Source organism: Mus musculus, chromosome 19 (assembly GCF_000001635.26).
Source record: "Mus musculus strain C57BL/6J chromosome 19, GRCm38.p6 C57BL/6J".
Taxonomy (NCBI): Eukaryota; Metazoa; Chordata; class Mammalia; order Rodentia; family Muridae; genus Mus; species Mus musculus.
This window is the reverse complement of record NC_000085.6, coordinates 41,730,639-41,753,910: the sequence shown is the minus strand read 5'-3', so window position 1 is coordinate 41,753,910 and position 23,272 is coordinate 41,730,639. Positions and strand designations below refer to the sequence as shown.

Sequence of the window (23,272 nt, the reverse complement as noted above, 5' to 3'; positions counted from 1 at the left end):
ATCCAACACCTGGTATAACTATAACCGTGCCCCTCGTTGTCTAGCGTCCCCTCCTCCCTCCCTTCTTCCACCTCTCCCCTTCCTCTCCCTCCGTCTCTGATGCTATTCCTTTGCTGAGGGTTGAACCCAGGATCTCGAAGACAAATACATCTCTGACCCAGGCCCCCACCGAAGCTTTTCTCTTTTCAGTGACTTCATTAGACATTGGTTTCTTTTAGGGTTGAATAACTTTTTTTAAAAAAAGATTTATTTATTTAAGATTTATTGTTTATGTATTATATGTAAATGCACTCTAGCTGTCTTCAGACACTCCAGAAGTACACATCAGATCCCATTACAGATGGTTGTGATCCACCATGTGTTTGCTGGGGTTTGAACTCAGGACCTCTGGAAGAGCAGTCAGTGCTCTTAACCACTGAGCCATCTCTCCAGCTCCTGAGAGTTGAATAACTTAATCCCCCAATTATTCCTTGACTTTCCTGGGGTTTGCTCAGTCTTATCCTATGCATGTCCATGGAGCCATCTCTCTAGCACTGAGACTTTCTGTAGCTGTCTTCGAACCAATCATCTATACTCAATAGAAAAGGCTTGGACCACCTCCTGGCCCGCTGATGAGTTCTTTGTGCCTAGAAAGTGCAGAAGGGTAATACTGTGCTTGAACAGTGACCTTTGCCCCGGACTTTCGGAAATCATCTCTACTTTATTCATGGCTTGTACTGACTCCCTGTGGGACTCCTGACTGGTAAACTTGCCTGTTATTTTCACAAGGTTCACACTTCTCATTTCAGCTCCACGGGGCTTGTTTGTGCTGGGTGCACAGTAAGTACACATAACTTAGGAAAATGTGACACACACTATGGCTGGGAACACTGGAATGTTCTGGTCTTTAATTCTCATACAGCCCAGTCTGGTCTAGAACTTACTATGTAGCCAAGGATGACAGACCTTCCTGCCTCCGCTTCCCCAGTATGGGGTTTAAAAATGTGTATCACCTGCTGTGGATTGCACCCTGGGTCTCTGTGTGCTAGGCAAGTACTTTGTTATCTGCTATACATCCTGGTCCCTGCCCCTCAACACAAAGATTGTAGGTTTTTATTTAAGTTTTAATTACGTGTGTGTGTGTGTGTGTGTGTGTGTGTGTGTGTGTGTGTGTGTGTGTACACACAGGTATGTGTACATGTGTTCAGGTGCCTGTGGAGTCCAGCAAAGGACATCAGATACCCTGGGGTGGGAGGCACAGTGCTGGAACTGGACTCTGGTCCTCTGCAAGAACATTTTAGGCTCTTAGCCACGGAGCCATCTCTCTGGTCCTAGCACTGAGACTTTAAGACAACACCTTTGGAATCTCCCTACCCTGAGCCTTGAGAGAAAGAGAGAGTGTGTATGGGGGTTGGGGGAAGGACAGCTCTTATTTTCCCTGTGGAGGATCAAGCTCCCTGGGTAGGGCCTGAGTTGAGTTAGCTTGTCCAGTATTTTCTGCTCTGGTTTGAACACCTGTTAGTGTTCCTGGGTCGCATCCCCTTCCTCTCATTTGCCTCTCTCCCTCACTCACTCTGGTCTTTTCTTCTCTCCCCTCTTTTTTTTTTTTTTTTTCCCTTTTGTAGCACTGGGGACCCAGGGCTCTGCACACACGAGGCTCTACCACGTTCATCCTTAGTCCCAGGATCGCCTAGATTTCTGGAGTCTAATTCCCCGGAAGATTCAGGGCCTGTTTTTCTGCTTCCATTCCAGTTTATTTCAGTCACACACACTTACTGAGCGTTTACTAGCTGGTTCTGGGTCAGGAACAGTGTGGTGCTTACCTGTAGATGGCAGGCAGACACCGAAAGACGAAGTTCAATATGCCAGGCATTCGGAGCGGGGACTTTGCTCTGAGCCTTTTGGTAAATCACTACTCTAGGGACTCTGCTTCCATATCTAGAGTGAGGCTTGCGGACGCTTCTCTGACATCCTGTGAAGCAGTCAACTGTGCTGGACTGAAGTGTATTCATCTGTCCCTAACAAGGGAAACTGAGGACAGGGTGGCTGGAAAACTGAATTGGGGCTGCAGAGCTGGTCCAGGGAAGAGGCAAGTCTGTGCTTACCCCCTCACAGATGGTGCCAGAGCCCTCCCAGGGGGCCCTCACCCCCCCATTTCCTTTGTCTGTAGGCAGGCTCTCATGGGCCCTTTTGTGCTGAGCCCCCCCTTAGCAAACACCCCCACTTACAAGCAGGTCCAGATGGCATCACCAGCCCGATTCAAATCATTGCCCTCACCCTTCGTTCTCTGCAGGGAACCCCTCTAGCACTGTCCCTTTGGTGCCCTAGGGTTGCAGCCCCCGGAAGCAGGAGCCTGCCCTGGGTTTCCCTTGCCTGCCACTCCAGGCCTTGGCTCTCTGGGGATGAGATCTCCAAACGTGCCAGAACTCAGCGAGCTTTCTGTCAAGAAGCAAAGCAAACCAAAACCAACCAACCAAAACCACCTCTCACAAAATCCCATTTCTAGTCAGGATGGTACAACGGGCCAGATTTACCTCTCTGCCTTAAGTGAAGAAAGACCAGGGGATATGAACGACATAGCTATTTTCAGACACTAACTACTTAGTAGGACATGCAGGCTGATGAGCGCTAACAGACTGAAAGCAGGGTGGTGAGCCCTGCGGTGGCTAGGTTTGTAGCCTGGGGAGAGTTCCCAGCCAAAGAACAAGTCAAGGGGGTGGGGCAGCATCCTTCTGAGTACAGGGTGGGGCTAAGTGCAGGAGCCAACCTGGCTGTCATCCTCAGGGAAGGGGGGATGGAGGTGGCAGTGCGGAGGAGCCACGGTGAGGGGGTTGCAGACGGCACTTTGGTTTTGTTCAGGACCATTAGTGCTGCTCTGAGAGCTACCTGAAGCCACAGTTTCACCCTAATGGATCAGACGATAGGAGCCTTGCAGCTCTGACAGGCAGCAGTTGGTGTCCTGCCAGTCAGAAAGGCAAGCTCTGCCATCACGGGACGCCGGGGCAGCCTATGGAAGGCATTGCTTCTGGGGGAAGCCGCTGGAAGTCCTAGAAGCCTAATGGCAGTCCTAAACTGAAGGGCACTTCTGCTCTTAGGAGAGCCTAAAAAGACAGGCTTCCAAAGGATAGGACTCTTTTCAAGCAACTTGACTTTATTCCAGAGAAAAGCTCAAAAATATTCTTCAGTAATATCAGAGTAAGTCGGGCACAGTGTTCATACCTGCAGCCCTATTTAAATCTGAAGTGTCCCCCACAGGCTCCTGTGTTTGAACCCCTGTCCCCCAGAGGATGGTGACCCTTTGGGGGCTGTGGGGCCTGGCTGGAGAGAGGTAGGCCACTGGGGATGGGTTTTTGCAGCCTGGCTCAGCTCTGGCCTGGGCTCTGCTACCCAATCTGCTAAGATGTGAACAAGGCAGGCCCCAGGCTGCAGTCAGGACAAAATAGAGCCTCAGAAATGAGCTCAGACAAACATCGCTCCTGAAGAAGTGACTTCTGCAGGGACTTTGTCACAGTGACAAGAAACATAGCTAGTGCCAACCCCAACCGCTCTGCGCGCTGAGAGAGGAGGAGGCTGCATCCTGAGGTTTATGATGGTCTTTGACAACAAAGGCAAAACAAACAACGAGACAAAACAGTAACAACAAAACCAAGACAGCAAGTCACACACACACACACACACACACACACACACACACACACACACACACACATACATACACATACACTCACACAGCCTCATACCAATTAACAACTACTCAGATTGAAAATAATAGGAAAATTGGACCATAATGAAGAGGAAAAATCAATCAGTCAAAGCAGGCCTGGAGACACAGATGACAAAAATCAATCAATTAGAACTCTATTCCACGTGAACATAAAGTAGAGGGAAGCAAACATATTAGGGACAAATTGGGCGTGGGGGCTGGACTGGAGAGATGGCTCCGTGGTTAAGGTCACCTTCTGCTCCTGCAGAGGACTCCCCAGAATCTACATGGCACCTCACAACCATCTGCAACTCCAGTTCCAAGGAGTCTGATGTCCTTTTTTGGTCTCCTCAGGCACCAGGCATACATGTGGGGTGCAAACAAGCAAACATACATGCAGGCAAAATACCCAGACACATAAAATAAATAAAAGTAAAGATCTGTGGGACGGAGCTGCTGGTGTGAGCATGTATTTTCAGCAGCTACAGAATGAGTTCTAGGTTGGGCGACTTAGGGAGCCCACATCTCAAAAGCAAACGAAGAGGGCTGAAGACGTAGTTCAGTGGTATGGGCTTGCTTGGGCTTTTGGAAGGCCCTACGTTCAGTCCTAAGTGTGGTAACCTGAGATAAAAACCTGCAGTGTTTGGGAAATCGTACTAGATGGTCTTGAGGATGGGTTAGACAACCAAAGAGGAAAGACACTGAATGTAACAACACAGTAACAAACTCATCAAAAACAAAACACAGAAGCAGGCTGTAAAACTATGGGCAGAGCATCGGTGAGCCAGGAGGTGGCTTCAAGAGGATGTTTTTTTTGTGGGTGTGGGGTTCCAGATGGAGGGGACAAAAAAATGTGAAGAGATAATGGTGAAAAACCTTTCAAATTTGAGAACTACAGTCGAGGTGTGCAGAGCCTGGTGAGAGTCCCCCACCCCCATCCCTGCCCCCCGGGCACTCCTGGTTCATACTCAGCATCTGGGTAGTGACTGAGCACACTGTGGCACACCGGACTTGGTGGCTCCGCTCTCTTCTTCCCCTCCTCTAGTTGCTTGTCTCTTGCTTAATAGGCCAGTGTTGTCCTGATCACACAGGGTGACTCTGTTGGAAGACACTTCATCTTAGGCAGAGTGAGCCAGCCATTGCTCTAGTCTGTACTGTGTGTCTCAGGCGCTTCTGCCTTTTGGGAGTCTGAGCATGTCTGGGGGTTTAGAGACTTAAGGTCACATAGGGCAGTGATGACACACACCTTTAATTCCAGCACTCACGAGACAGAGAGAGGTGGATCTCTGGCTTCTAGGGCAGCCAAGACAGGCAGAGAAACCATGTCTCAAAAAAAAAAAAGCTAAGTTTTGCTGGTACCAGCCTCTCAGGATTCCTAGCCGGTGTGTGGTCCAACAGAGCCAGCTCCAGCGTCATTCACAGCTCAGCCTGCGACTCTTCTGACACAGGAGGTCAGCTAGTTTCTTCTCTCCACTGGGCCACTAACTGTACTTTCTTTAACCTTTTGTTTGTTTGTTTTGTTTTTAGATATTTGTGTTAACTTTGTGAGTGTTGGGCTGAGAGCAATGCCTGGCAATGGTGCCGTGACTCAGTGACCCAGTGAGCCATCTTGCCAGTCCAAGAGTTAGTACGTTTTAGATTTCCTTCCATCGCTTACCTCGGTTTCTGGACCTATTCTGGACTTTCTCTTCTGATAGGCCTCATCGATGCTAATGGAGAGAAAGCAGGCAGGTCTCAGCTCCCTTGTCAGGGCCAGGAGGCTCCTTTCAGTGGTTCCCTAGAGTGTTCAAGCACATGTCTCTTTAGGGTTTCTATTGCTGTGAAGAGAAACCAAGACCACAGCAATGTTATAAAGGAAAAATTTAGTTGGGGCCACCTTGCGGTTCCAGAGGTTTAGTCTGTTATCGCCATGGTGGGAAACTTGGTAGCATGGAGTCAGACATGGCGCTGGAGAAGGAACTGGAAGTTCTACATTTTGACCTGAAGGCAGCAGAAGGAGACTGTGTCTCCCATTGGGCGTAGCTTGAGCATATGAGACTTCAAAGCCGGTCTCCACAGTGACACACTTCCTCCAATGAGGCCACGCCCACTCCAACCAAGTCACATCTCCTTATAGAGCCACTTCCTTCCGGCCAAGCACACAAACACATGAGTCTATTGGGGGGGGGGGCATTCTTATTCAAACCACCACAGTGCTCAAACGCCTCACCTCAGCACACCAGACCTTGGCTCGTAGGCCACAGTCTTTGGAAACCCACAATGTAGACCTATGGTCCCAGGAATCAGCATACGTAGTGGGCACTCCCAAATGACTTTTCAAATAGCACGTGCGTGATGGTAGTTACATCACACTGTATGGAATAAACTCTCCAAAGGGCAGAAAGTAAGTGGATGTGGACGTTGTCCTGTTACCACCTGGGTCCCTTCCCTGAAAGCAAACACGTTCCAGAGGCAGTGCATGTCTGAGCACTTACATATCCAGACGTGCGTTTCAGCATGAGAACAGGCCGGGTGACATAGGCAACTGTACAGAACCAGAGGATGGCTGGGCCCGGGGCCTCTGGGATGTGACTCATCTCTTCCAGATCCTTGTGATGTCAGCAAAACCAACTTGCCAGGATTTAGAGCCGCCTTGAAGAGAAACCTCTGGGCATGTCTGTGAAGATGTTCCCAGAGCGGTTTGGCTGAGGAGGGAAGATTTACCGTGAGTACGGGCAGCGTCAGCGCCACGGGCTGTGGTCCCGGACTGAGTAAAGAAGAGAGAGAGAGAGAGAGAGAGAGAGAGAGAGAGAGAGTGCAGAGCCCCAGCTTTTAGCTCTTGGCTTCTCGATCGATCACTGACATTACAGGATCAGTTCCCTATGTTCCTGCCACCGAGCCTGGCCTGTGACGGTCCATTCCCTTTAACCTCGAGCCAATACAAGCCCTTCTTTTCTCTTCCCTTTGGACACAGTCTCACTAGGTGGCCCTGGCTGACCTGGAATTTGCTGTGGAGTCCAGGCTTGAACTCACAGATCGGCCTACCTTTGATTCCGGAGCATCTGATTAAAAACACACCACCATGCCTACTTCTGGGCTTAAGTTGCCCTTGTCAGGTATTTCTACACAGCGAGAAGAAGAATCACACACCACTGTGCGTCTCGGGCTGTCCCTCTGCTGGTGTCTTGTCCCGGCTGCTGTGTTTGCTGAGGGGTCGGGTCACACTCTGCAGCTGTCCAACCAATGTCTCCTTGTCCTGTGAGACCTTCTGAAGTGCTTTGCCCTGTAGGGAGCCCTCAGGCCTCTGTGCCTGTCCCTCTGGTCCACCTCTAAGCGTTCCGTACTCACACATTCCTGCCCCTCTGCTCCTTCCTGACTGCGGCTATCTGAGGACCAGGTTCACTGATGAGCAATCCAGTCCCAGGGCTTCCTGGAGCCATCAATATTCATAAGCAGTGATGATGGAACCCTGGGAAGCAGGCATGCTATCACTGTTTTTGCAGTTTGGGCTCCCCGCCCTAGTGACCTGGGGGTGGGGGGAGATGGGCCTTTGTATAAAAGCTGGAGGGAAGGCTCTCTCTCTAAAGTTATCTAGAAGGCAACAACCCTCAACTGCCATAACGAGGGGCCTCAGTACATGCATGGACCATTCCACTAGGACAGGGAGATGTGACCCTGTGTTTTCCTATGGGGGTTGCCTGTAACTGGACGGCAGGCTGAGCTGGCTTGGTGGAGCATGCCTGCCAGAAGCAATGTGCCAGGCCAGCTTCTCTTCATCCGTGCAGAGGGAGCAGGTGGCCCGGGCTTCAGGGAGGGGGTAGGGAGACCCCCAGAGGGAGGGGCATAGGAGAGGAAATTGAAAAAGCAAAGTAGGGGGGGGGTTAGCTTGGGGTATGTGGCTGGCCAAGCGGTTGTTTAATGAGTAAATGTGCCGGGAGCGCTAATGAGCTGTGTTCATTCATGGTAAGCTGCCTCTAGGAGCGAGGAGCCCGCCAGGCTCTGAGGTGGAGGAACTGGGGATGGGAGCCAACTTGGGGAGCTGCCTGGCTACTGGGGCAGGGCCTCCCATGATGGGCTGGCTGGGGAGTCTTTGTCCTGGGTCTGAGTTGCCCTCCTTCCTCCCCTCCCTTCAAAGGAGAGGCCAGGCCTTGCCAGGCGTTGACAACTTGGCTTAGGGCCTGCTTGGAACTCACTGGCCAGGCGAATCTGGAAGCTTCTAGTGTAGAGCCTAGCTCTCGAGAGCCATGAGCAAGGTTGATCTTGCACCCCCGCCCGCCTCCTCTCACCCCTCCCCGTCCCCGTTCTCCCTGCCACTCCGAGGACTCCAGGGCATGTCGCCCAGTTAATCAACACTCTCCCCTTCCCCACATGGGTCCTGGCTTCTAAGAGCCTCTGAGATTACGGGGTTGGGAGAGAGGAACACCTCTGGAGCAGAAGGTTGGAGGCGTACATAGTTTGGGCACTGTCTGTGATGGGCCTACTAAGTGCCAAATGCTGGGGTTGGTGCCAGAGGAGGAAGTGAGGGACGCAAAGGGGTGGCACTTTGCTAGTGGGGTGTCAGGGAAGGAACACCAGTGTGAACAGCTTCAACTATTGAGGAATAGACAATTACGACACTAAAGTGTGAGGATTTCCTAGTGCTGGGGGATGGGAGGGGGAGGGGGGGAAAAGTCCTTAGAGGACAGGCTGGCTTTCTGGGAAAAGAGGCAAGTGGCCCTTTTATATTTAGATCCCAGTGATAGAAGCTCTTGATATCACACTGTAAGGACTGGCAGAGAAAGCTCCCTCCCCAAGTTACCAAATTTGTCTTCAAGAGATAGAGCTGGGATGTAGAGACTGTGCTCTGATCAGAAGTGTGGTCCAGGGCTTGTCTTGAATGGAGTCAGACATTCAAGTGTGCCATGCTGACCACAGGGCCTTATGCAGTATATGGTAAAGTAACTGGAAGAGTCTGATCCAGAGGGAAAACAACCAAGCATCCAATGGTTCCAGGTGAGTCCCACGCCTCTAATCGTGTGGTGACTTCAGTATCTCACCACTGTGACAAACTGCCGTCATTGCTGGGCTTAGGTTCTGCTCCCCCCTCCCCCCAAGAAGGGGGACCCTGCAGTAGCTCCACTAGGGGGGCTTTTGACTCTTGACCATCTGAGCTACTTCTGATGCCCAGTTGTTATCTGCACATAGGGCCCTGACTCCCGGAGCTCAGCTCAACACGAACTCCAAAGCTTGCGTGGAGTTTCCAACAGAGGAATGCTCGACAGAGCCATCTTTATCGGGGGGGGGGGGGGGGGGGGGGAAGTCCTTCTCTTTGAGTGCAAAGCTTTGGAAGGGATGCACATGGTGTGGAATAGGAGGAAGGGGACACCCACAGTGACACTCAGATCACCAGATCAACCCTGTTGATCAATGGGATGACAGATGTCTCAGCCAGATCTCCCTCACATCCGGAGCTCAGCTCTTTAGAGACCCAGAGAGCCACAGCTGTCCGTTTTGGGGGAGGTGCTTTCTTTTCTGGGGTTGGAGGGAATTCTGTCCCTCACTGGATTTCCTATTCACACCCACATCCCCAACTCTGTCAGAATAAGAAAATTCCTTGCCCATGGGGCTGTGAGGCCCGAGGTCCTATTCAGGTACCAGTTGACTGGGTGGTGTTTTTTTCTTCTAAACAGGTTCTGTGTTCTCTCCACTCTGGCCTTTTGAGAGGACCAAATATTCCTTTTCTTCTGTTTCCACCTGCCAGATGTGGAGAGGCTAGTTGCTGGATTTCCAAGGTGGCTTCCTATTGGTATACCAGTAGAGAGGCTTGTGTAGAAAACACCTCCCCTCCGGACTTACAAAGTCCTGTCAGGACTCCTGTCATCCCAGCTGGCTGGCTTCTGTTCCCGGAAGAGGTTGGGTTCTGCCTTTAGGGAGAGTATGTGTTGAGGGAGAAGACTAACCTGGCCTGAGGCTTTTATATTCTCTCAAGTCTCTTCCCTCAAGGTCCCAGGCTGGGCAAGGAAAGACAGCTTGGAGAGGCCATCTGGTACAAGAAGCCTCACCAACAGTTGACAAAGGAAGTTGGTGGGGCCCGGTGACCTCTTCAGCCATTGGGGAAGTCTGTGGTCCCAGGGAAGGGAAGGTGTAGGGAAAAAAAATCTTTTTGCTCCTCTGCCCTAGTAGCTGAGGGTACTGAAGTGACTGGTCTAAATGTACACATCATTGCAGTGTGTGTGTGTGTGTGTGTGTGTGTGTGTGTAGCTTACAGAGCAGGTCCAGTCTGTAAGCCCCCTTCCCCGGGCCCCCGCAGCCCTTGGCGCCTGGGAGGTTGCACCTTTGAAACTGTATGCCAGCGGCTGGACCTCTGTAGCAGCAGAGAAGTGGTGGGGAGGAGGCGGGCGGTGGTCCGTGCTTGGGGGGGAGGGCGGGAAGGAGTCTGGCCCTGGAAGTGTGCTTTTCGATTGATGGATGACTGCCGGGTGTGAGCGAGCGTGCGGGTGTGAGTGTGTATGTGTGTGTGTGTGTGTGCGCGCGCGCGCGAGGTGTGTGTGTGTGCGCGCGCGCGGGGCCTGCCCATTTTCCTCCTCACAGCAGTCAGTTGGGAGCTGGAGGGAGAGGGAGACGCCGGCAGCGAGCACTGGGAGAGGAGCTGAGCGCCCTCCGCTTAAGACGCCTTTCCTGGGTCTACGCACAGACGCTGTCGCTGGGAGCATCTAGGTACCACTCGATCCGCAAGGGCGCATCGCACGATTCCACCGGCTCTTCGGTCCTTCGGTGGGGATAGCACCTGGAGCTAGCCCCGGACGGGGATGGTCAGCGGCTGCGGCCGTCTGGCACGCGAACGGGACACGGCGAAGGCACCATGGCGCTAACGCCCCAGCGCGGGTCCTCTTCGGGGTTGAGCCGACCGGAGCTGTGGCTGCTGCTGTGGGCAGCCGCGTGGCGCCTGGGGGCCACGGCGTGCCCCGCCCTCTGCACCTGCACCGGCACTACGGTGGACTGCCACGGCACGGGTTTGCAGGCCATCCCCAAGAACATCCCACGGAACACCGAGCGCCTGTGAGTACGGATCCGCCCGTCCACTGGGAGTCCCTCCACCCCCTCGACCCCTGGTTGCTCTCCCACCCTGACGGATCAGAGGGACCGGAATCGGGTGGGGGGCGCTAGACCGTTGGGCTCCGTCGCCAGTAGAGGAGTCAGTGCCTTGGTAGGTTTTTAGGAAACCAGAAACCAGGAGCGCATTTGCAGGTGCCAGATTCAAAGGGCCCTGGAAGCATCCTCAGCCCTTCCTCACACCTGCCCCTTGCGATCTCTGCTCTCCGCTGTGACAGGTCCTTCCCACTGTACAGCACTTTATTCCTCTAGGGTACCTGGAGCCTTCCTGGCACCTAGGAGAACAGCTTCCCACAGACTCCAGGCACGGTGTCTCCTTTTGGACACATGGGGTTTGCTGGGTTCTGAGTGGGCAGGTGGATTTGGGCTCTGAGGGCTCGCTGCCACGGACCAGAAGTTTCTGAGCACCTATTCTACCCATTGTTTGGTCCCAGAGCCTGGATAAGTCTTCCCTTGAAGGTGTAAGCAACCTACCCTCTCCTTCAGTCTTCATCCTGAGCCCAGGCAGACAGACAATGGGACCCGAGGGCCTTTGGTTTGGGTTTTGGGGAATATGACATCGGAACCCTTACAGGGTGAGAGGAGTCCTGGACTGCGAGCTCAGGGATGATACTAGAGGCCAGGAGCTCGGACTGGGACATAAGGTTGGAGACATTGACAGTGACAAGTCATAAAAACCACCCTTCCTTCCCTCTTGTTCTCTTGTACTTCTGGATTTTGAGGTAACTCCACCCTTTCCAGACCTGCCTCATGAGCACGGTGGAGCGTGTGTGATACATTTTCTCTTTTCCTGCCAAATGTGGTCGGTGTGAAATTCCGGCACCTAAGGATACCACGGCAGTGTGAGTCCGGGGGGTCTGCGGGTCGTGCGAGTGGATTTTTAGTCACACACAGGGCCTTTGTACACTTTCAGAGGTGACTGTACCAGGGGATTTTTTTTTTTTTTTGATACTTTGGGGAAGGTTAGTGGCTTCTTTGAAACCATGCTCCTCTTTCTTTCCACACTCCTGGGTGACTACAGTGAGCGTCAGAAAAGGTATACATATTTTGATAACTCAGGAGCATACTTTCATGAGTCTCAGCTGGCCAGAGGCAAACCCCGGGGAGAGCTGTTGCCTACATCAAACTCTGAACTTCTGTACCGAGGCCAGCAATTAGTGAGTACATGCTTGCCCCAGACTCTTTCTTGGCTGGGTTTGAGACATTCCCGTGACAGTTTCAGAGAATTTGCAATCTGCATGCAATCTAGTTGGGAACTGGCGTGTGTGTGTGTGTGTGTGTGTGTGTGTGTGTGTGTGTGTGTGCACGCACCCATGTAGAAATTGGGGTGACCGAACTGAGTTTCCTTGAGTCAGCCTCATGGACCTAGAGAGAAATTAAGGACAATCAAGTCTGTTTGGAGGACCTCTGAGGTCACCTTGGCCTGTTCTTTCCGGATGAAATTTCTGTCCCCTGCTTTACCCAGTGGTGTGTTTTTTCTGGGCTATTACCCTGGCAGCAGCCCACACAGGAGACACATGAGGCCCTCTCCTTTGCTTTTGCACCTTGTCTACTCTGCATTCTTGCTTTCCCACTGTCCTACTACCTTGACTGCTTCTGATAGGCTCTGCTTTGCCTTTCATGAATTCTTTAGTCTTTTCTAGTCAGTGAGATGGAAGTGAATCCCCAGACAGAGCAGAGTTGGGGGTAGCCCTGGAAGCCAGAGTATCTGGGTTAGAAGCCCAGCTCTGTGAATTATGGGCTATGTGACTTTGGACAAGTTACCAGACTTCCCTGAGCCTTGGTTGCTTTCTATTAGGAAATGGAGTCTGGGCTACATTGGGTTTCTGGTTCTTGTGGCAATGGAAGGTAATGTCTGGAAGAGGCTGGGTAGTATTCTGGTGCTTGCTTAGTAAAGCGCTATGATGGTAACACAGGGAGACAAGTCTCACGTTTATCAAGCCAGTGCCTTCTCTCAGTTCTGAGGCCCCAAAGAGAGTGAACCTGTCTCTGCCTTCAAAAGGCAGATGGTATGAAGGGCTGGACAGGGGACCGTTAGTAGGAAGATATAGGGAGAGGCCCAGCTAGCCATGTGATGGGGCTTGAGAACACAAGGCCAAGAAGCCCTTTTGGGGGTCTAGGGGGCTTCTTAGAAGGTGGAGAGTGTTGTTAGGGTTGGTGGGTTTTGCCAAGCAGAGTCCAGGCAACACAGGCAGGAATGACTGCCTGAACACAAAGCCTGTGTGGCTGGCCGGCCATGACTGGTGTAGCCTGCAGGTCAGATTTTCCCAAGGGCTGAATCACACCATGTCCAGAGAGGAGAGGAGCCTGGGTTATAAAGAGAGATCGGGAAGGGCCAGGAAGGCCTTTCTCCAGCTTCACATTCCCCTTGAATACGTCTGGGTGGGAGTCCAGGGTGATCATCTGGAGGAGCTAAACAGGTGAGCTGGTCAGAGGCTGGCCAGCAGCTCCCCAGGTTGGGAAGCGTCTGAGGCTGTGTGCTTACCTTCTGTTCTCTGGGCATCTCTGGTGGTCGCCCAGGGGACCCAGCAACTTTATGACTATATATTTTGTAATGCTGGGTTCAGACCTATTCGGCCAAGTGGGGAGACATTGCTCTGGGTTTCTGTAGAGACCTCTGGAAGAGCTTGTGTAAGGCCCAGCGCTGCTATGAAAATTGGTCTAACCACAGAGGCCAAGGGCTGGGTGAATGAACAGAGAAGGGATACCAAATAATCTGTTATAGAACAATTATAGTGGAGAGCAAGGACGGAGGAGACCTGCTGGCAAGACCCTGGAAAAGTCATGGCTTTGTGCTCAGAGGGCGCCCAGGCTCAAAGGGTCCATTCACGGTGGCCGGATGCTAACTTTTCTCCTTCCACTTAGGAATCTTCACTTTCAATGTTTGTACCAGAGTGTCCAGGAATGAGAGAAGCAGGTTTAGTCTGTATGGAAGCAGGTTTAGTTTCTGCTCTTCTCTACTACCCTGGCACTTGTATGTCAGGGTGCAGAAAGGGAAAGACATCTGCCAGACCTTCTATCAAGTCACCCAAGGATGGAGAGAGGTGGGGCAGGGCCCTTGGAAGGTCAGGATGCTGATTGTCATTCCCCCTGCCCCCCTCCAGGTGTATCACAGTCTGTTTCTTGTCAAACTGTGAGACTTGATTTCCTGCCACTGTGTATGTTCTTGCATCCCTTTTGCTGGTTGGTCTACCCCATCCTAGCTGCATGCATGCTTCCAAGATCCATGGCTTGCCCGGAAGCTGCAGTCAGTAGGGCTAGATTGTCACATTCATGGTTTGGGGAGCCCATTTGGAATCCATATAATAATGGAATTGAGGCCAAGGGCTGAAACCATATCTGTCACCAAGGTCTGGCTAGGTGAGCCACTGTGGGATCCTACAGGAGAGAATTTTGCTGAGCAGGGGAGTTGGCCTGGCAGCAGTATGTGTGTGTGTGTGTGTGTGTGTGTGTGTGTGTGTGTGTGTGTGTGTCTCCGGCTCTCACTGGCACAGATATGGAAGCCACTGTGCTGTGCTCCGAGTGAGCAACTTGTATAGAGAGACCCAGGGATGGTCCTTCTCCTGCTTGAGACTCTGTTTCCCACAGATAAAGAGGATAATGACAGTTTTGCAGGAAATATTCTGGGGTCCAGTGGCATGTGGGTGATATTCTACCTTCCCTTGGCCTGTGGGAATAATGGTTGCTTATCCCATCAGAACTTCACAAGGATTCATTCATATTGCATTTACAAAGATGCTTCATAAGACGTCCTATGCTAACACTGTGAGAAGCCCATGCTAAAGGCTAGAATGTTCAGGTGGCGTAGGAGGTACTTGCTGAGGCTTGGCCGTGCTGCAGGCTGCTCTTCCTTGGCTGAAAGCATGTGGCCATTGTACCTGGGCAGCTTTTCCTTTCTCCCCTGCAGTTTGGACACAGGGAGATGGGGCTCTGCAGGGTGGAGGGTTGCAACCACACTGCTCTGGTAACGCCTGTCTGGTGTTTTGTTCGTCTTGCTCTGCCTCTTGGCAGCTGGGACATCCTGCGGGGCTGCAAGGCTGCAAGGCTGCATTCCCTCATTCAACAGATAGCTGCTGTCAATTGAGCTCTCTGCATTGTGTGGAGTGGATGGAGAAACTGCCTCTTCCCAAGTTCCTGTCCAGCATGGGATCCTGAAGAATGGTCTGATAGAGAGATAAACACATAATTGCAAATTGAGATAAGTGCTCATGAAAAGCGCACTCCCTCAAATCCTGGGGGTTTTTTTGCCCATAAAGTGGGGGGACCTGCTTCAAAGGCTGGGCCTGGGTATTGAACTCCATAATAGGCAGAGAGGTGCTGTGAGCCTCACAGAGCCTGGCAGACAGCAAGTGCCCAACAAATGGGGCGATTATTATTGCTATTAAGGTGACAGAGAGCTCCAGGGACATAAAAGGATTCAGAGACCACTCAGTGCTGGATCCTGGCAGTCTGTACCCTGGTCTCTCACCAGGCAGTGGCGAGGAGCCCTGGATCACACCGGAATATAAGTATGCTGTCCTTTTTCAGCACCCCTTTGGAACAATGTGCCAGGAGGTGGCCCGTACTGCCCAAAGTTGCCATGCTCTCTTGGGGCCCCATGTGCGACGTTGGGGACAGGCAGCCCCCTGCGTTATCCGTTATCAGGAGCAGCCGGGAGGGCGTTTGGCGGAGTTGCCGCCTCCAGTTCTGTGCCGGCATTAGCAGCTCGGCAGGGCTCTTGCTTAATGGGATTTTCTTCCCAAATGCTGTAATTATCGCCATACAAATACTTATTACCCAGAGCAGATGACGGCCGGGCCTTGGGCAGTAGCCAGGGAGCTGGGCTGTGCTGGAGGTGGAGAATTGGCTCCTGTTTTTGATGGAGCTTGCCACCCCCTCCTCCCCTTTCTGGAACCCAGCCCGTGGCCAACAAACAGCTGTTGGGCACCTGCCGTGTGTGCATCGCATCAAGAGAGGTCCGGGTATGGGCTGGTTCCTCTGAGAGCTTCCAGCGGGGTGGGAGAGAAAGAATAAGTCTGCAAGGACATCTGTAGGGACCCGGAGCACAGCGACTTCCAGCGCAGGCAGGCATTGGTGTGACAATGGCCTAGTTTGAATCAGCAGCCACCTGGGAGACTTAGGGCAGCTCAGCAGTGACTCGATTTCCTGGGACCAGTGATGACATTTAGCTTGTAGGGCTGTAATTTGAAATGAAATAATTCAGGTAAAGGGCTGAGACTACTGTGCAGCCTGTAGCCAGTGAGGAGATGAGTGTTGATTGATTGATGGGAGACAGAGGCACTCAGTGGTGGTACTGAGAGGGGCGGGGCGGGGGGGGCGCTGAGAGGGGCGGGGCTGAGAGAGATGGGGCGGGGCTGGAGCCAACATAGAGTCTGAGTCTGGAAGGCAGGTGGAAAGGAGGGACAGGAGGAGGGGTGAGCACATTTGGGGGCACACACAGAGGAGAGTGCCACGGTTTTGGGGGTGGGGAGCAGATCCACCTGAGGAGTGAAGAATTTCATGGGTGAATTCTAGGAGAGCGTCAGGCCAGGGGACTGAAGAAAAGGAGAAACTACCAGCATGCTCACGAGGAGTTTCTGTGTTCACTATACTTGGTTCGTTTTTGTTAGAAAAGTTGCAACAAAAGAGGTGGGGGAGTCAGTTGTGTCTTCCCATCATTCCACATCTTCCTGAAAGGCCTCCCGAGCTCACACTTAGACACACAGGCCCAAGTGCAGTTTTCGACTTTTTGAGGCAGGATCTCACTTTGCAGCCCAGGCTGGCTTTGAACTTACCATCCCAGAATCTTGCCCTCCCAAGGACTGTGATAAGGGGACAGGTAGCAGCACCACACCCTGCTTCTTGATTCTTTTTTCCTCTGAAACATTTAAGAATAGACTGGAGGATCTGTAGATTTTTAAGTATTTGTGTGTTTTCTAAGAGCAACAAGTCTTCCAAAGTCAGAACATGCAACGCCATGATACTGTTTACCTATTCTGTTCTTCATGTTCAGTTCCCATCAGCTGTTGTGTATCTTACCAACACTTTCCCAGGTTCAAAATCTGACCCAAGACCCCAGATAGCGTTTAGAAGTCCCGGCTCTCGGTCTTTAATTGGGGTGAATCCTCTGGCTTTGTTCTTTTTGACTTTGACATATTGAGGACTACAGGCCAGCTATTAGGCAATGTGTCTTTCAGCTTGACTTTATCCAATTGTTCCTCAGGACTGCATCCCATTTTAACTAAGAATTCTAAATAAATCACATTGCTTCCTACTTTGTGTCCCATGAGAAGACACACAATGTCAGTTTGTTCTGGTATTGATGATTTTAGCTTTGATCCTAGGTACATAGATGTCTGGGGTTATCGGTTTTCTTCTGGGTTGTTAAGTAATTTCTGGGAGATATTTTGAAGCTGTGTGTGTAACCTGTTCTTCAGAACTTTGCCCTAGGGCTTCAGAGCCAATGGCTGATTCTTGGTCTCATCTTTTCTTCCCTGTTACTGGTTAGAGGGCTCTTGCCTTCTTCTCCATCCTATGTCTATCTTTAACAGACTTGTGCGCTATTGTTTTGGTTCCTGGATTCTAGTTTGTTATCATTACTATTGGATGTTCAGAGTAGATCAGATTTGGCAGGTAGGAGTCCAGGCTAGCTCATCTGGTGTCCTGTTAATAGGCTCCTTTGAGCATTGGCCCTAGGGGTCAATTGTCTTGGGCCAAGAGGGGAGAGTAAGAATTCTTTTGCCTGGCTCTGGTGTACGATAGGTGGAGTGGTTTTAGAAGGTAGCGGCCAGAAGTGGGGAGAAAGTTGACTATGTGATTTCTGTAACTAAGATTTTTTTTGTCTTTGCTACAGTTTTATTCTATTTTTTAAATTAAAAGCCTTTCCCCCTAAAATGACTTTAGTTGGTTTAATTCGTAAAATAGTTGAATGAATTAGAAATTCAGATAGGTACCATGCACGTTTCAACCAGCTAACATGGTGCAGTTAGCCGGCTGAGGTGTTTATAATAGTTATGACATTATTAACTAAGTAATGGGCTTTCCCCCTCTTTTCACCCACATATTGCCCCCTGAATCCCAGGGGTTCATACTGTATTTAGTTACATCTCTCCTCAGCCCCCTTCAGTCTGACGAAGGCCTTTTGTCTGTTTTGGCTTTTCAAAACCTTGACTCTTTGGAAAGATCATTGGCTAGTTATTTTTTCTAAAACTTATTGATTTGGTTGTTTAGTTGCCCGTCTGTCTAGTTTTTGAGACAGAGTTTTACTGTTTTCCTACCTGGCCTGGAACTTACTATGTAGACCAGGCTGGCCCCTAACCCAAAGAGATCATTTAAACTGTCTCTGCCCCACCCAGCTTGCATAGTTTTTTTCATGGTTTTGTTGAGCCTGTGCATTTTTTGGCAAGAATATCACAGGGTGGGGGGTGATGTGTCCTCTGAATGTCCCGTGGGCTGACACCTCCATGTGACTTGTTGTCCCTAGCCTTCACATACCACAGTTGTCATAGAATTTCTACAGGAGTTGAGGCTGTGTATAGAGAGGCCCATTGGCCCAGCCTAGGAGAGCGACTACACACAATCTAGCACAAAATGCACACTCCTAGACCCACCCCAGAGAATCTGATTCTGACGACCCAGATTTGGGGTGCACAGAATGAGATCTGCGAGCACTTGCTGTTGGGGTCTCCTAGTGAAAAAGTGTACCCCTTGAGGCCACAGGAGGACTGCCCTTAACTCTAGCCTGCACTGAGAGGAGGTGGGGGATGAGCTGGTGACAAGGAGGAGCTATGCTCTGAGGAGGGAGCACTGGGCGGAGTTGGGGAGGAGGATGAGGAGGGTAGGGCATCCACTCTCTGAGGATGAGGTCGAGGCAAGGGCTGCTGGCGGATGGTGGGAAGTTTAGGGCAGAGTGGGCAGCACCGAGAGACTTAGGCGAGCAGTCCCAGAGAGGCGCTTGTTTGTTACAGCAATGGTGGGGGGAGGGCCACTGAATGATGGGGTTGGGGAGGGTAGGCAACAGGTCAGAGAAGGGTGGACACAGAGATGCACCTTGGAGTTGCCTGTGGTTACCGTTTACAACCCTCACGCCAGACTCAGGGCAAAAATGCCTTACAGTTTAATCTACCCTCTTGGTCTTACTCAGCAGTCCTGGAGAAGACGTTAAACCAGCTTTACAGAGAGGCGGAGCCATCTGCAGTGGGGGACAGGACAGCTGGCCGCTCAGTGGTTGGCTGAGAGTCCCTGAGTCGTGAGCCTGGGAGCTGTGTTTGTGTGTAGCTTTTAAACTTGACTGGAGCCTGCTGTTCTTCGGATGTTAATAAGGCCGGCTCCTTTCACTCACTCAGCACTACAAAGCACCTGTCAGGGCCTTGCGCTGGGGCCTGGAGGCCACCTGGTTGCCCGCTCCACCATTGATCCCGGCCTGTGCACATTTGGGGTAGACCCAAGGAGCCAGCTGGCATAGGGAGGGGGCGTCTGGTCCAGAGGTGGAAGGAAAAGAGGAGAGTTGGTAGGATGCAGGGAGGTAGGTTGCAGGTGGAAGTCAGCCCAGGGACTCAGTGGCTGTGTGTGGGGAGTGACTATTTGAGGGTGGCTATTTTGGAAAATCCTTGATGCAGAATGTTTGTGTGGGGACAGGTGCCATGTCAGAGAAGGGGTTTAGCGGGAGTACGGCCAGGCCTCAGTGATGAAGGGACCAGGTGAAGATTGACTCTCATAGAAAATGACATGGAATCAGAACTGAGTTAGGCTAGATTCCCTCACTCCTACTGGGATTGCTTCCATTAAAAAAAAAATTCCCAGACAGAAATTAACACCTGTCGGTGAGGATGTGTTTTGGTGAGAACACCCAAGGAAGCAGCTGCTGTGCCAAACAGGATGGCAACTTCTCAAAAAATTAAAAATAGAATTACTGGCCCCACATAGCGGAACACGCCTTTAATCCCGGCAGTGAGGAGGTAGAGGCTGATGGGTCTCTGTGAGTTCGAAGCCAGCCTGGTCTAATAGCAAGTTCTAGGATAGTCAGAGCTACATAGTGAGACCCTGTCTTTAAAAAAAAAAAGAAAAAAAGAAAAGAGAAGAATAAAGAAACACTGTACATAGTGATTTGAGTGAGAAAGTACCCTATATGCTCATGTAATCCAACAATTGGTCCCCAGTCGGTGGCACTGACTGGGGGAGCATTATCACTAGGCTTTGAGTATGGTACGGAGGTTTTGTCTTGATTCCAACAGCAATGGGGAGGGGTGGGATAGAAAGTAACTTCAGGACTTACATGAGGATCAAATTGACAGCTTGTAAAGACTCCCCTGGCTGTGGCTTTTTGAACAGGCTAGAGGAGAGCCAGCCAGGGTGAATGTGGGGAGTCCACTGGCATCTCTACAGGAAGCTGGCACCAGGGTGAAGGCCTGAGGTGGGCCTTGCAGGCAGCTAGACCCACTTGCAGGCAGATTGCCAGACTCGGAGGGCCCCAGGACTCTGGGCAGTGCTGAGGAGGGCCAATCTTCCCTAAGCAACCCTACCTCAGCAGCACCTGACTGTCCATCCAGGGAAGACCTAGGTGTGGCAAGCAGTTCAGGGACCTTACATCATTCCTAGTGAGAGCTTCCCATCACCAATGCAAGCTTGGCTCACCATGGGAGTGTTCTGGTCCCTAAAGAATGGGGACAGCTGGACCTCCAGGTATTATGGGGAGCTTGAAACTGGGCTGAGCCTCCTAAAATCTAAGCTACCCAAGGATCCCTTCTGTGTTTTCACAAACTCCCAGATACTGTGAGTATTCCTGCTTCCTGAGAGGGAGGGATCAAGGGTCAAGAAATCCTTCCGGTTTGCTTTTCTTTCCGCACATAGCTGTGCTTTGGAGACTTTTCTCCAAAATCTTTTTGCCATTCAGGTTTTTATTTTATTTTTATTTTAGGGCCACATAGGAACTGGCAGAAGTGGGGACGTTTGCTACCAGGGTTGTTGCTTAGGCAAAGCTCTGAGTCTTACCATGGGACTCCAGAGCTTGAAAGTGATCTTAGCTCTGCCTAAGGTCTTACTGCACTGGCTGAGGGGACAGGGTGATGAGACAGGAGGAGGCCAGAAACTTCAGGCTTCCTGGCATGGGGGGCAGGGTGAGGGAGAACTCCAACCTGGCTTCATCTTTGTCCCATCATCTATTACACCACTGGGCAAGTTGCTTCACTCTTCTGTGCCATTGTAGGAACCAGTAAGGGTAGGGGTGGGGCTCAGTCTGAGGCTGAGAGCTGTCCTAGCGGGCACACTGCCTGCTGCTCTGGCTGCGGTGGTCTTGGGTATGTGTCTGTGTCCCAGTGGCATGTCTGTTGGGAGAGGGTCTCCATAGCAACACTCTGGGATTACCTGTTGGAGGAATAGAGGCTCTGATGCTGTGTATTCTAGCAAGAGGCCATGGTTGTCCTGCTAAAGCAAGGGCTTGACAACCCTCGAGAGGTCACACCTCAGGTAAGGCCTATATGATGTTTCTAAGTTGCCACTGCCTGGGAGGGAGAACGGTTCTCCCTAGAAAGGGGGCACCTAGCTATGGCCACTGAGAGTGAGGGCACATGGAGCAGGCTGGGGCTGAGACAGGAAACCACCAGCAGAGACTCCTGGAAAAGAGGCTGGACTTGCTTTACCATTTGATCCATCGTGCCTTGCCTTGCTATCCTGTCTCTTTCAACGTGGAGATGGGTGATGGGGAGGAAGGGAGGAGGAGGGACTGGCTGACACATGTGTCCCAGTGTCCTCACCATCTCAGTGAGAAGGAAGACAGGCAGGTGCCAGATGTCATCAGAAGTTCCTTTCCGCCTGTCTACCTCCACCTGCTTTTGTGGGGATTCTGTGCTTGGGGATTCCTGAGTTCCATGTTGGCCCTGTCTTGGGTAGACAGGTTCTAGCGTTTGTCTTTCCTCTGTCAACAGTGTGTTAGGAACACACTATAGCCGGCTGCCTTATAAAACGGCCCTAGGAAGCCTTCCAGAAGTACTTGTGAGAGAGAGTATCTTAGTTAGACAAGCAATATGTGTGTGTATGCATGTATGTATGTACGTATATGTGTATATACATCAGATTGAGAGAAAATATTCTAGAATGCCCATGGGGATTATCCATAATGGTTATTCTTAGTAATATACAGTTTTAATTTTTTCTTTCTTTCCTAGGACTTAAAGTTCACATCTCCCTAATTTTTATTTTTTTAATTAAATATTTTATTTAAAAATTTAATAACATTTTTGAATGAAACAATTTGGATACTGCATTGCCTTATAAAACTTAAAGTGCAGAAAGTAAACTGAAAAGATACTAAAGTCACCTGATATCTTACCACTTATCAGTTGTAGCTGTTAATGAACTTGTGTTCCCAGGCTCACCTCCCCCCATGCACACATCTGTGAATGTGCACATAGTAGCTCATGGAATACAGGGCTGTCTTTTGACCTGCTGCTACATTCTGTGTGGTGGCAGCTCTTTTTCATCAGACAGGCTTGTAGTTCACAGTGTATGTTTGGTTTTCTGAAATTCAATCAAGTGTTGGTTCTATGGCTGTCCATTTGAGTTTTATTGTTTACTTTTGCTATGATGTTTCTGTTGCTATGATGAAATAGCATGACCTAGAGGAACTTATAGGAGAGTTTATTTTGGCTTAGGAACCCAAAGGAGTCTATAATGGGAGGAAAGGCATGACAACATATGGGTGGAGCAGAAAGCATCTCCATCCACACAGATGGAGAGGAGTCAAAGTGGAGCAGGGTGGTGAACTCTTAAAGCCACCTCCAGTGATATACTTCCTCCAGCAAAGCTGCATCCTTGAAAGGTTCCATAACTCCCCAAATAGTGCCACCCACTGGAAACCAAGTGTTCAAAACCCTGAGCCTATGGGGCACGTTTTCACTTCACTGCAATTGTTTTAACATCGTTTATCCTTATAACCAACAGATATGTACCTTTATAATGAGAAAGACAAAACCACCATACGAACGTACCTTGTGCTGTGGGGTTTGCAGCTGAAAGTTTTATCATGATGGCTCAAAGGAAGGCTGAAGTACTGCCTTCAGGAGTCAGCTATCAAGGGTTCCTGAAGGTGCTTCCAGGGTTTGAAGGAAAGTTGTGTGGCAGAAGGTACAGATGAGTGGCCATTCCAGGAAGGAATATTTAAATTGGAAAGATCAACAAGGCCTGTCATCACATGAAGATGTTCTCACAGCATTTAGGATGAGGAAGAGTCTGGGTTTGGGGCACTTACTGATGGTCTGGCAACTTGGAGCAGCACTGAAGCCCCTCAGATTCTACTATAAAAGGGATGAGGATGGAGAATCCCAGACATGGGGCATGAGCCAAATCAAATATTGGCTTGTTAGCTTTGATTGACAGCTTGGGCCCTAAGGGTCACAGGGTCATGGCTATGGGTTTTGTCATCTCTCAGCTGTTGTCTTTGGGAGAACATCCAACATCTGAGAATTGCTATTCCCTTGTCTGTTAGATGGTCACAATAGCAACTTAGGTGAGGACCTAGGTTCTTGGAACCTATGGAAGCAAATA

The 23,272-nt window shown here is 50.7% G+C and overlaps 1 protein-coding gene and 1 long non-coding RNA gene across 4 annotated transcripts in view; one reads left to right on the top strand and one right to left on the bottom strand.

Annotated features, from left to right (window-relative positions):
* Positions 1-3,813: 3,813 nt before the first annotated feature.
* Positions 3,814-6,950, bottom strand: Gm19424 (predicted gene, 19424). Its single transcript, NR_040320.1, has 3 exons — positions 6,707-6,950; positions 5,340-6,366; positions 3,814-4,780 (listed from the first exon to the last, which is right to left on the bottom strand). It is a non-coding gene; the product is annotated as a predicted gene, 19424 (long non-coding RNA).
* Slit1 (slit guidance ligand 1) overlaps positions 6,636-23,272 on the top strand; it is a 149,452-nt gene continuing 132,815 nt past the window's right edge. The window contains exons 1-2 of one of the 3 annotated variants that reach the window (XM_030250829.1): positions 6,636-6,777; positions 10,335-10,699. In XM_030250829.1, coding sequence (XP_030106689.1) covers positions 10,503-10,699 — 197 coding nt within the window. In that variant the 5' untranslated portion in view covers positions 6,636-6,777; positions 10,335-10,502. Of the gene's footprint in view, positions 6,778-9,774; positions 10,024-10,054; positions 10,700-23,272 lie in introns of those variants that run through there. The other 2 variants (XM_030250830.1, NM_015748.3) reach the window with 2 other exon arrangements.